The sequence below is a fragment of the Macaca fascicularis genome, chromosome 4, assembly GCF_037993035.2.
Source record: "Macaca fascicularis isolate 582-1 chromosome 4, T2T-MFA8v1.1".
Lineage (NCBI taxonomy): Eukaryota > Metazoa > Chordata > Mammalia > Primates > Cercopithecidae > Macaca > Macaca fascicularis.
Genome location: NC_088378.1, coordinates 150,949,263 through 150,963,273, shown reverse-complemented (window position 1 = coordinate 150,963,273; position 14,011 = coordinate 150,949,263). Strand labels below are relative to the sequence as shown.

The window sequence follows — 14,011 nt, the reverse complement described above, 5'->3', positions numbered from 1 at the left end:
CAGCCTTAAACTCCTAGGCTCTAGTGACCCTCCCGCCTCAGCCTCTCAAGTAGCTGGGATTGCAGGAACATGCCGCCACATCGAGCTAAGTTGTTTTCATTTTTTAAAAACTAGAGACAGGGTTCTCAGCCTGTTGTCCAGACTGGTCTCAAGCTCCTGCCTCAATCTCCCAAATTGCTGGGATTACAGGTATGAACCACCACACCTGGCCTCATATCCATTTTTTATATCTACAGTACCCAGTTGTTGAAATAATCTTAAAATTTTGGGAAAACAAATAAACTAAGAAACAACCTGCTGCAGGACTGGAGCAGTTGGTGAACAGAATAAGAGAGTATTGAAAAAGATGCAAATTTTTCTGTAAAAACCAGTAGGTGGTAAGCCTGCTGCCCGCAGCCAGGAGACCGGATAGTGGAGAAAACCTCTTCTGAGATGCTCCTATTCATTTTATGGTTAAGTAAATTATTTTACACTGTTAAACATGGATGTCGTCGTTGTTTTTAAATGGGGGGCAACTTCCAATAACTGGCTTATTTTCTCATCAGTCTGTGTCTCCTGTTCTTCAGAGGTTGTTCTTAACATCCTGCATTCACCTCGAATTTCCTACCCCTCCAAGTTGCCAGTTACTGCCAGTCAGAAAAGAAGCTTCAGATGTCAACTCCCTCAAATTTTGCCTCCAGGCCTGCACAATTAACCTGTACTCACTTTCAGTGCTTTGTCACTAGTGAAAGGCAAACCACATCCCAGTCCCACTTAGCTCCTTCTTCTGCTCTGGAACCACCTCCTTCTCCCTGCTCCAGAACCACCTCCTTCTTCCTGCTCCGAAACTGCGGAAACCCACCTCCTTCCTCCGGCTTCGGAACCACCTCCTTCTTCCTGTTCTGCAGCCTGCCTCCTCCTTCCTGCTCTGGAAACTGCCTTCTCCTCCTTCCTGCTCGGAAACTTCCAAAACCCACCTCCACGTTCCTGCTCTGGAACCACCTCCCTTTTCTTGCTCTGGAACCTGCCTTCTCTTTCATCTTGTACTGGGATTTGCTTCCTCCTTCCTGCTCTGGAACCAGCCTCCTCCTTCCTGCTCTGGAACCCATCTCCTCCTCCGGAACCCATCTCCTCCTCCCTGCTCTGGAACCTGCCTTCTCCTCCTTCCTGCACTGGGGTCTGCCTCCTCCTTCCTGCTGTGGAACCTGCCTTCTCCTTCATCTTGCTCTGGGATCTGCCGCCTCCTTCCTGCTCTGGAATCTGCTTTCTCCTCCTTCCTGCCCTGGAACCTGCCTCCTCCTTCATCTTGCCCTGGAACCTGCCTCCTCCTTCCTGCTCTGGAAGTGCCAAAACTCACCTCCGTATTACTGTTCTGGAGCCACCTACTTCCTCCTGACCTGGAATCTGCCTCCTCCTTCTGGCACTGGGATCTGCCTCCTCCTTCCTGCTCTGAAAACTGCCTCCTCTTTCTTCCTTCTTCCTGCCCTGGACCCTGCCTCCTCCTTCCTGAGCTGGGAACTGCCTTCTTCCTCCTGCTCTGAGATTGCCAAAACCCATCTTCATGTTTCTGCTCTGGAACCAACTCCCTCTTCTTGCTCTGGAACCTGCCTCTTCTTTTCTGCTCTGGAACCTGTCTTCTCCTTCCTGCTCTGAGATCTACCTCCCCGTCCTTCCTGCACTGGGATCTGCCTGCTCCTTCCTGCTTTGGAAACTACCTCCCACCTGCTCTGGAACCTGCCTCCTCTACTACTCTGGGATCTGCCTCCTCCTTCCTACTCTGGAACCAACTCCGTCTTCTTGCTCTGGAGCTTGTCTCCTCCTTCCTCCCATCCAAGTACTAACCAGGCCTGACCCTGCTTAGCTTCTGAGATCAGATGAGATCGGGTGTGTTCAGGGTGGTATGGCCATAGACAGTCTCCTTCTCCTCCTTCCTCCTCTGGAACCTACCTCTTCCTCACTGCTCTGGTACCTGTCTCCTCTTTACCACTCTGGGATCTGCCTCCTCCTTCTTGCTCTGGATCCGCCTCCTCCTTTCTGCTCTGGAACCCGCCTCCTCTTTACTGCTCTGGGATCTGCCTCCTTCTTTCTGCTTTAGAACCCGCCTCCTCTTTCCTGTGCTGAAACCTACCTCCTCCTTCCTGCTCTGGGACCCGCCACCTCCTTCCTACTCTGGGATCTGCCTCTTCCTTCCTGCTCTGGAACCTGCCTCCTCTTTACTACTCTGGAATCTGCCTTCTCCTTTCGGTTCTGGAACCTGCCTCCTCCTTCCTGCTCTGGAACCTGCCTCCTCCTTCCTGCTCTGGAACCTGCCTCCCGCTTCCTGCTCTGGAACCTGCCTCCCGCTTCCTGCTCTGAGATCTACCTCCTCTTCCTGCTCTGGAACCTGCCTCCCGCTTCCTGCTCTGAGACCTACCTCCTCTTCCTGCTCTGGAACCTGCCTCCCGCTTCCTGCTCTGAGACCTACCTTCTCTTCCTGCTCTGGAACCTGCCTCCTCCCTCCTGCTCTGGGATCTTCCTCCCGCTTCCTGCTCTGGAACCTGCCTCCCGCTTCCTGCTCTGAGACCTACCTCCTCTTCCTGCTCTGGAACCTGCCTCCTCCCTCCTGCTCTGGGATCTTCCTCCCGCTTCCTGCTCTGAGACCTACCTCCTCTTCCTGCTCTGGAACCTGCCTCCTCCCTCCTGCTCTGGGATCTTCCTCCCGCTTTCTGCTCTGGAACCTGCCTCCCGCTTCCTGCTCTGAGACCTACCTCCTCTTCCTGCTCTGGAACCTGCCTCCTCCCTCCTGCTCTGGGATCTTCCTCCCGCTTCCTGCTCTGGGATCTTCCTCCTGCTTCCTGCTCTGAGACCTACCTCCTCTTCCTGCTCTGGAACCTGTGTCTTCTTGTGCTGGAACCCACCTCAGTTTCTCCTTTCTCCTTATCAGCTATTGTTTTTGTCACTTCCCCCTTCTTTTTCTTCCTTTTGATTCCTTTGTTCAGTATTTTCAAATATTCACTATTATTTTTTTCTTTTTTAAGAGATTATTTATATGCTACACAAATATTTTCACATGTAGAATTCAGTGGTTTTTAGTATATTCACAGAATTGCATGACTCTTCATGATCTAAAATTCCATGATCTAATTTCTGATTTGTTTCATCACCTCAGTGAGAAACCCATGCCCATTAGTAGGTGCTCCCCATTTTCCTCTTCTCAGTCCCTGGAAAACGCTAATCTACTTTCTGTTTCTGAGGATTTGCCTATTTTGGACATTTTATGTAAATGGTATCATACAATTGATAACCTTTTTGTATCTGACTTTTTTCACTTAGCATAAGTTTTTAAGGTTTGTCTATGTTCATACATGTGGTAGCATGAATTGCTATTTTGTTCTTTTTTATGACTGAATAATATTCCATTTTGGAATGGAGCACATTTTGTTTATTGATTCATTAATTGAGAGACATTTGAAATGTTTCTACTTTTTGACTGTTTAGAATAATGCTGCTATGAACATTCATGTACAAGTTTTTATGTGGATGTATGTTTTCAGTCCTTTTGGATATATATTTAGGAGTGACATTTCTGGGTCATAGGGTAATTCTATGCCTAACATTCTGAGGAACTGCCAAACTGTCTTCCCAAGTGGCTGTACCCTTTTACCTTCTCACCAGCAATGTATGAGGTTTCCAATTTCTCTATATCCTTCCCGTTACTGGTTATTGTCAATCTTTTTAAATATAGCCGTCCTAGTGGATGCAAAGTGGTTACTTATTTCCTAGTCTCTCTTGGACACCACTTCTTTTGGGGAATTCTTCTGAACACCCTGAAATCCTTTCTCCAGGTTGTGTTAAATGTCCCTGTATTAGTCCGTTTTCACACTGTTGATAAAGACATACCTGAGACTGTGTAATTTATAAAGAAAAAGAGGCTTGGTGGACAGGTCCATATGGCTGGGGAGACCTCACAATCATGGTGAGACTTCTTACCTGACAGTTTCAAGAGAGAATGAGAGAGCCAAGCAAAAGCGGTTTCCCTGTATAAAAACCATCAGATCTTGTGAGACTTATCACTATCATGAGAACAGTATGGGGGAAACTGTCCCCATGGTTCAATTATCTCCCACTGGCTCTCTCTCATAACACATGGGAATTGTGGGAGCTACAATTCAAGACGAGGTTTGGGTGGGAACACACCCAAACCATATCAGTCCCTCCTGTATATTTCTCAGGCACTCTTTCCTTGTAGCGTCCCTCATCACACTGAATCATCATTGTCTATTAACCTTATCTCCTCCATTAGAGTGTGAACCTGTTAGATAGAGTACCAAAATATTCCTGTGGTATTTCCTAGGTTAATACAATGCCTGACACAGTTATTTAGTCTCATCTTTTTGTCGGGAGTGGGATGGGGGGAGACTTATAGGCAAGACTTCATTATTAATCCCCTAAATACAAGAATGAAAATATTCACTAATATTGTTTGTTAGTTGATATCTAGTTAGAAGGAAAAGATGGATTTTTTAGCCTATGTGTTTGACTTTTTATTTTTATTTTATTTTATTTTATTTTTGAGACGGAGTTTTGCTCTTGTTGCTCAGGCTAGAGTACAATGGCGCGATCTCGGCTCACCACAACCTCCGCCTCCCAGGTTCAAGCAATTCTCCTGCCTCAGCCTCCCTAGTAGCTGGGATTACAGGCATGTACCATCACGCCCAGCTAATTTTGTATTTTTAGTAGAGACAGTGTTTCTCCATGTTGGTCAGGCTGGTCTCGAACTCCTGACCTCAGGTGATCCGCCCACCTTGGCCTCCCAAAGTGCTAGCATTACAGGCATGAGCCCCCACGCCGAGCCATGTTTGACTTTTTATAAAGTTATTTTTTCTTTACTCTTGTACTACTATGGTACTGTCCCTTAATTCACCAAGAAGTTGGAAGGAAAGAAATAGGGATGCTATAAAATATCACCGTAAGGGGAAAATGCCTAGATGATTTTAAAAGTATAAGTCAATTAGCCATTTTACTTTGATTTTTTAAAAGCTTGACTGATTGAGAACCAACTGTTTCTTTTAAAAAAGAAAATACCGGTTACATAGATTAGACTTTAAAGATTTCAAATGCAGATAGAAGTCAAGAACAGTATCGTAAAGTTTATGGATCTTCAAAAATGATGTGTTTCGCTGTAAGTATCAGAAATCAGAGATTCATTTGCATCAGGGTTGAACAGATAGGGATCAGTGCAGGGGAACAAAAGCTAGAAGTAGAATTAAACATAATTAAAGATTTTAAATATAAGTTTGAATTAAAAAGTACATCCGGCTTGAAGGCTGACTCATACTAAATTATAGTGCCCTGTGCGTAAGTACAGATTAAAAGGCATATTTAATTAGTTCTTTTGAGAATTTCTCCCTACAAACCTATTGGTTTTTATAATCAATATTTAGATAATGTTGTTTCTTTCTTTTTTTTTTTTTTTCTGATTCCAGAAAGATTTGTTTTAGCGTTTTAGATTTTTCTTAATTCAAATGAAGTTACGCTTGGACTAGATAGCCATTCTCTTATTTGACAGTGTTTTCAGTGTATTCTTGGAAATTCTCTCTAGCTTCTTTGCTATGGTTTTTATATGCTTCTGGAACAAGGAGGAAATGGGGGAGGGAAAGAAAGAAAGAAACAAATGTAAGTTGGACCCAGATCAGTGAGATAGTATCAAATGGGGCCAAAATGAATTTGGCAGATGCTTTTCTCATGTTTCCCACTGGAGCATGCACATATTGTTACTTGGAATATCACTTGCATTTCTTTCATTCTTGTAAGATTTTTCTTCAGCTTCAGTAACAAACTTTAACTTTAAATAGGAGCCAGGAATGAATATTGAGAATTTAAAAAAAAAATGTGTAAATGTACTTAGAATGGATATTTTGCCGTGAAGATTTGGTTGGTAAAGGATATAATAGATGCCTTTTAACTGTAGGAATGAAAGTGTGCAGGGGCGGAGATAGTGGAAAGTGTGTCATGTTTAGAGATCTGAGTTTGAATCCTTATTTTGCCACTTAATAGTGGCATGACTTTGGCAAAGTAATCTTTTTAAGAGTCTATCTTTCCTTATAAAACAAGAAGATCCCTTTTTCCTCTGTAGTGCTGATTATAAGTGAATTTAGTGACAGATAGAAAACATTCAATAAATGATTGCTATTTCAAAATTGTCATATTTACTAAAAAAAAAAAGTAGTAATTCTTAGGATAAAAATGTAAATTTTCTTATCAAATGTTCTTTTAATGTCAGGTAGGCATTTCAGTTTCATGATGTTCAATGTACATATCACCGGTAGCTGTATTTCCTTGGTTCCTGTATGTCAGCATGGTAGACAAAGACAAAAATGAGAAAACTTTGAATGTGGGAGCACACAAATTTATATAGATGAAATTGTACAGTACCATGTACTTCATTAATATGCACTTAATAAAGTTTATTAAAATTGAGAGTTGAAGGGATTCAATATCATTTTATTTCTTGCAATATTTAGGTTACTGCAGACAACTGAGAATTAGCTTTAAAAAAAAAAAAAGTATCCAAAGGAGAAAGATGCTGTATAACTTTCCGAAAAGTCTGTTCCCTTATTTTAAAAGACACTTGTAAGTTTAAAGGACTCTTAGGCCGCAAGGAGGTGCAAAACTTATACAGAGTTCTCATGTACCCTTCACCCAGCTTCCCCAATGATACTATCTTTAATATCTACAGTACCATTATTAAAACCAGGAAATTGACATTGTTAGTTTACACCTTCAATGGTTAACCCATTTTAGTGTTTTTAAGTGGAGGAAATTCTTTTTGATGTCTTGCTTAATCAGTTTTCTCCTATATATACTTTTTGAGTGTCAGTATGCTGAACAGAAAGATATTTTGAAATCAGAAACCCTTAGGCTCGAATCTTGGCTCTGCCTCTTATTCCTATGCAACTCTGAGGACCTTTCTTAGCATCGATGATGGTCTGTTTCTTCATTTGTAAAAGGTGCTGTCACTTACCTTGCAGAGTTGGCACAAGGATTAGCAATTGTGTATGGTCAAGAGCCTTTTCAATAAATGATGGCTTTTGGAATAACTGTTCTCTTGCTATGTTTTCATCAAAAATTGAAAAGAGCTGGCCATTATCTTGAACATAGCATGTGTACTTTGTGGACACCTGTCATTTCAGGACCACTAAATGGTAAATATGCTAAAACAACTTCATGGTTGCTGTAGCCCTTCCTTTCTTACTACACCTGTCATGGCCTGCTTGTTTTGCACCCTGGTCACCTACTTTATCTGCACCTTTTTTTCCTAGCCTATAGACCAAAAGCTACTCCTCTCTATGTACAGATAATATTTCTTCTGCCTTTTGTTATATAGATTCTAGGAAATGTAGTTCTTTTTTGTTTTTTGTTTGTTTTCTTTTATATAACTTCTTCCAACTTAATTCTGTTTTACAAACAGTTGATGATAGCCCTAGGTAGATGCCTGTTTCAAACCCAGGCTGATACAGCTGGCTCTTGAGTATCCCTGTACAAAAGCTGCCCTTCAGGGAACATCGTGTCCAGGGCTGCTGCCTCCCTCCGCTTGCAGACCTGGTACTCTCTGCATCTAAAACTGGTCACTCCTTCTCATTTCTCCACTTGGGCACAGCTACAAAGGTAGAAACAGAGTTCTGCACCCCACTTTTTGCTGTACCTCAGTTGGCCCAGAAGCATCTACCCCTGTTTAGCTCAGAAGTGTATAGTACTGTTTAAATACTTAAAATTTGCTATGTTCTGTACTGGCCAAGAAATGTCTTCTGGTAAGAGCTTCTGGTAGGAAGAGGACCTAAAGCTGCCCTCATAAGACGATATTCGGTTCATTTAGAATAGAAAGTTTTGTTTGCTTTTAATTTTTATTTATTGAACTGAAAATTGGAAACAGCCCATTGACTTTTCTATCTTATACAGCATCTCCTCCTACACACGTTTAGCTTCCTGCTCCCTTGAAATCTGGGTGACCTACTCCTGTTTTCAAGTTTTTTCTATTTTATTATTTTGTTCCTTAGCGTTTCTGCCTTTTTTGTATCTTCCAAGTTTCCATTTCAAAGGAGAGGGATCATATTTTTATATATTTACCTCCCGTTTGAATGTGTTTAAGGAATGCTTAGAAATGTTCCTTTATGTTTTAAAATATCCCTTCTGCTTAAGCAAGTAGCATATCATTTCCTGCTTTAGTTCTGGCCTCAGTCTGACAGGCCAGGGCTGAAGTAGGGGTGAAAAGTTCACCATCCGGAAGTGCTGTTGAGGTCAGAATCACGTGATGAGGAGCCGACCCAGACTCCTGGTAATTCCCTGAGAATGTGAATCTTTGGGAGAAGGAGCACAAGGGAGAGTTTTTTTCTCAAGTCGGCTGCCTGTGCTCGGGCTCTTGCTTACAATTCTTAGTTTTGTGGCACTGTTATTATTATTCTTCCAGGAACTCACCGTAATGCCTTTATTATTGTCTACATCAGTGTTTTAAAAAGTAAAGTTGTAATGCATTGCTAGGTTATGCAATGAATTTTGTGGACAGAGATCAGTATTAAAAAATAAAAAAGGAAACAAAGTGTAAACAGAGTGCATTATATGGAATAAGAATATGTGTATTTTGTAAAACTCTTGTTTGATACATAGATCTATACACACAGACACACAATCTCATAGGTCTCTACTTATTTGCGTATGAGTACATGCTGGCAGGTGTACATTCTTCTTCATCCTCATTCCTAGTCATTTGAGAACTCAGTCGTGCAAAATGCATGCACTTGTCAGTGGATGTGTTCTTACAGAATTCACATCATTTCATATTTGGAATTTATTGTAACTGCATTTTAATTCATGTGAATGTGAGTTATATATCTCATTTTGTTTCTTTGTATTTTCTCCACTCAGTATTCTGTTTTAAGATCCATGGATAGTGCTATGTGTACCTCTAATCCATTGCATCCAAATGCCCATAGTTGTTGAAGTGCGCCTAGAATACATTTTACTTCTGTTCTCTCTCAGGGATGGACACCTATATTGTCTCCATCTCACTTCACCATGAACACTACTGTGAACATCCTCAGATATATCCCTTACTGGAAAGTACCAAGGGGAATTTATTTGGGCTGTAGCCTAATAGTAGACTTGCTGAGCCAGAGGGCTATGTACCCAGCTCAGATACTGTATATAGTATAATTTCAAAAAGTACACTGGTTACCTCTGGAATGATTCACCAGTCAAAGCACCCACCAGCAGTATGAATGCTTATTCCCACATTCCCGCCAGTACTTAGCATTATTAAGCTTTCTAATTTTCCCTATTTCTGTCTAGTGAGTGTAAAATGATATATTTTTTGTTTTGTTTTGTTTTTATCTGACTATTGATGGATTTGATTATGTCTTCATGGGCTTGTTTTTTTTTTTTTTTTTTTGATTTTTCTCATCTGTAAATTCCCCTTCAAATTCATTGCACATTTATCTACTGGAAATTTTTTACTTTTCCTATTGATTTATAGGCATTCTTTGTATAGTCCAGATAGTCCCTGTCTGGTTTTAGACATTACATGTATTCTCCTAGCCTGTCCTGTTTGTTAACTTTTGTGTCTTATACTTTTTATTGAACGGAAGTCTTTAATTTTGATGTAATTTTGTTTATCAATATTTTACTCTGGGGGCTTTGTAAAATATTCCCTCTTCTTCTGACAGAAAAATTATCTATTAATATCAGTTTTGTAGTTTTATCTTTCACAATTAGGACTTTAATCTATCTGAAGTCCACATGTGTATGTGGTGGTAGGTAGCAATCCATTAATTTTTCACATGGTGATTCTGTTTATTTAGGCTGGTGTTGCCCTTCAGCTCTCCGATATGCTCCATTGGTCTTTCTGTTCTTTCACTGAAGTTTATGCTGTTTTGTTACTATGGCTTGGTAGTATATTTTACTATCTGGTAGAGTAAGTCCTGCTTATTGTTGTTCTTTTTCATAGTGGATTTAGGTATCTGTGAACTTTTCTTTTCTATATGATATATTTTTTTCTTTTTTGAGACTGAGTCTCACTTTTCGCCCAGGCTGGAGTGCAGTAGTGTGATCTTGGCTCACCGCAACCTTTGCCTCCCTGGTTCAAGTAATTCTTCTGCCTCAACTTCCTGAGTAGCTGGGACTACAGGTGCATGCCACTATGCCTGGCTAATTTTTGTATTTTTAGTAGAGACGGGGTTTCACTGTATTGGCCGGGCTGGTCTTGAACTCCTGACCTCAAGTGATCTGCCTGTCTTGGCCTCCCAAAGTGCTGGGATTACAGGCGTGAGCTACTGTGTTTGGCTGTATATGAATTTTGAAATAAATGCAATCGAATGAGTTTTTCAAACTATAACTGAATTTTGATTGGAATGTTATTGAATTTATAAATCAAAATTAAAGAACTAACATATTTTTGGTAAGTTATTGAATTTGTAAATCAAAATTGAAGAACTAACATATTTTTGGTAAGTTATTCCATCTAGGAGCTTTTACTGTCTCTCCATTTTTCTCAGCATCTTTCATGTAGCTTATTAGAGTTCAATGATTCTCCATAGAGGTACAGGTGTTCTTGTTCATACTTGAAGCCAATAGAAGATGAAGACAAATAATATACACAACCTATAAAATGATTTTAAAATAAAAATTGAGGGTTTAGCCGTTGTTAAAGTAGTAATATCCTTTGATTGCAGATATTTATGTTAGAAGAGATCTTAAAGATAATGTCAGAGACTCCAACATTTTGAGTATCCCTAATTCTAAAACTTGAAATCTGAAATACTCCAAAACCTGAAACTCTTTAAATGCTGACATAAAGTTCAAAGGAAATGATCATTGGAGCATTTCGGATTTTGGATTTTTGCATTAGGGATGCTTAACCGGTAACGCAAATATTCCGAAATCTAAAGAAAATCCCAAATCTGGAACACTTCTGCTCCCAAGCATTGCAGATAAGGGGTACTCAACCTGTATAAATAAGAAAACTAGTCATCAGTGAGGGACTAGTTTTTTGTTGTTGTTGTTGTTGTTGTTGTTTTAATATTATAAGGAATGACTCGCTCAAGATTACAGAGTTAGACAGTGAGAGAACTGTCTAACTCTGCCTTTCTTTCTCTTGGTAGAGTTAACGTTAAGGTTTGCTTATGCTTCCAGACAAATTAGATTCTTTTTTCAGTGATAATCACACAAAGAATGACTGACCTGCCAAAACCATAAGACAGAAAGGGGGAAAAAAAATCTCTTGAGCAGCTTTTTGTTTTCTTATTAGTAATGGCATGAGTTAGCATTTTGGTTCATTTTTTAGCAATTATGTCCTGCATTCTGGCTGTGGTTGATAGTGACTTTTAAAAAAATAGATATGGTGGTACTTGCACAAAATAATTGTCACACATTAGCATGTTAATGAAGTGTTAGGGTGCTAAGAATGGCTAGCACACTAAAACAGGAGAGAAAAGATCCATCCTCACTGCTGCATCAGCCAGACTACACAATCCAAATGGAAGGCACAGCTCAGATTGACTGGCAGGGCATTCTGCATTATTGACATGCATTTTCTTCCTCTCCCCACATGCATGTTGAAACTTAGTTTTTGCTGTCTTTAACCCATCTAATTTTCCTCCAAATAAGTTGGTTTGGGGATAGAAATGAGTGCTTTTTCTTTTTTTCAGACAGACAGCAGAACTCATAAGGGAATAATTACAAGACTAATTCCTCTGTTTTAATGACATCAATTGAATAACATTAAAAAGTCAAAGCCCATATGATTTCATAGCATTTTAACTCTGAGCATTTGAATCTAAATAACATGTCATTTTGCTATATGTCTGTGTAGTAGGGCCATTAACTTAAAACTAAATTCACTCTGTGTGTGTGTGTGTGTGTGTGTGTGTCTGCACGCGTGCGCGTGTGCGTGCCTGCCTGCCTGTCTGTTTCTGGAGCTAGTCATGTTGATGGTGGCAGAGAGAATTCTTGCATGTTTCCTGAAGGTTGGAGAAAGATGAGTATGCTTTTGAAGCCAACATGGATACTACTATACCTTATAGGAAAACACAGAAATGCTACTGATCCACCATATGGCCAAGGTACTCCTGATCCACATCTTAAGGGTCAGCCTTTCTTCTGAATTTCAGTTTCATATTTCTACCCACTTGTTGGGAGTTCTTTACCCAGCTGTTCCCTGTCTACCTAGATTCCATCAGGTCAACACATCAAAACCCAAGTTCAGTGTCTTTCACTAAAACCCAGACCCCCTTTAGAACTCTCCATTCCTCTAAGTGTTAGCAACACACTCAGGTTTATAAGCTAATCCCTCACCGTGTCTAGTCCACCAAGTCCTGTTTGTGAATGCCCTGGAGCATCACACAGGCTTATACGTTTCTTCTGCTCCTGCTCCTGTCCCTTAATGCAGTGCTCATCACCTATGCCAGCAGGCCTGGGCTCCTGCTCTCCGTCTTTTTATCCAGCCATCTTGCAAGCTTCTGGCCCAAAGCTTACCTGGACTCTGGTGTGACCATTTGTTAACTGTTTACCTTGGGCAGCTTATTTAGCTTTTATAAACCTATTTGTGTTCTTCTATCAAGTATAAACAGTAACAACTTGATGGCTTGTTTGGAGGCTGAAGGACGTAATGAATGCAAGTACTGCACACAGTGCCTGGCGTGTAATCGGTGCTCATGTTGTATTACCCTCCATGGTAATTTCTTTCAACACTGATTTCTTTCTTTTCCAGAAATATAAGCTCCTTCTTGCTGTTTGTCCCCAGAGCTCCTTTTCCCCTCAGCTCAGATTTCACCTTCTTGATTACACAATCCAAAATAGCCTTGCCCAGCTCTGTCCCCATACTCTCCAGCATATCACGTTTATATTCTTGCCTTTTTAAATCTATCTCTGACGTTATCTTTCATTTGTTTGCCTGACTTTTAAAATAATCTGTCCTTTCCCCCATTTGAATGTAAGCTCGGCAAAAGAAAGGGAAGTGTCTGTCGTCTTTGCAGCTGTAGCCCAGGATGAAGGAGTCAGCCTTAGCTATCTTTTTAAGACTTATGAGTCAGAACTCAGGCTTCATACGCAGAGGCGCCAAGCCCTTAAGCCATTTGGGTACACAGTGGCTGTAGCAGGAAATGGAAGAGATGAATCTTCTAAAACTGAAGATATAGCTGTGTAGGAGATGAGAACCTCCCTATCTACCTTGATTGGCCCTTGCGTTTTACACCTAGAAGAATCATCATTGTAAGGCAAGACCCGAATAACTTAATATAGTCTAATTTTTCTTTTTGCTGGATCAGATAGAGATAGACTTTCTTATGATATGTTCTTATAGCCCTCCCATTCTTGGCCTAGGCTTTTCTATAGCTGGGCTCTGATCCCTGCTGAGGCCTCAACCTGCCTTGTCCATTACCAGGACCTTAATCCCTGTTTGTAATCCTGCTTACAGGCCTTTTAATCCTTTGAGATTGACCACAGATTCAAACCTTGCTCGTCCTCCTCCTGGCCCCTACCTCTCCCTAGCCTACTTCTCTGGGCCGTGCCTCCCTCCCTGTCTGTGTAACCCTAAGAAGGCCTGCACCATCACTTTGCCACTTTTTTCTCTGATTCAGTGGACAAAGAGTAAGCATTTGCTTTGTATACTGTGTACGTCCTTTCATTTCCAGTCTAGTGTATTTAACCGGAGTGAAATAGCACATGGATCCAGCCCACTGTGTAGGTTAAAACTGTGGTCTCCACTCCTTCAGCACCTCTCTTCTCACCCTACCTTCAAATTTTCCTGCCACTGAATCTTTCTCGGTGACCACTGTGTATATAGTGCTGTCTGCTGAGAAATGTTCAATGCTTCCCCAGCCACTGAAGGATACGCTTGAACTTCTTAGCTTCACATTCAAGGCTCACCCAGTCTGAATTGCACTTAGTTGCCCGTCACGATTCCTACATGAAGACTTACCCTGCTTCCCCCAGACCCACAAGACGCATCTTTTAGCTTAGGCTGCAGCTACATCTCTGCCAGGAATGACCCTCCTGCTCCCTG

The 14,011-nt window shown here is 41.1% G+C and overlaps 1 protein-coding gene across 41 annotated transcripts in view; it reads left to right on the top strand.

The window, feature by feature from the left end:
• LOC107129614 (uncharacterized) overlaps positions 1 to 14,011 on the top strand; it is a 487,674-nt gene that overhangs the window by 318,072 nt on the left and 155,591 nt on the right. Inside the window, exon 2 of one of the 41 annotated variants that reach the window (XM_045390555.3) lies at positions 567 to 1,784. The exons of the other annotated variants lie outside the window; for them this stretch is intronic. Within the exon in view, the coding sequence (XP_045246490.2) occupies positions 652 to 1,632 (981 nt within the window). The 5' untranslated portion in view covers positions 567 to 651 and the 3' untranslated portion in view covers positions 1,633 to 1,784. Of the gene's footprint in view, positions 1 to 566; positions 1,785 to 14,011 lie in introns of those variants that run through there. 41 annotated transcript variants of the gene reach the window in all.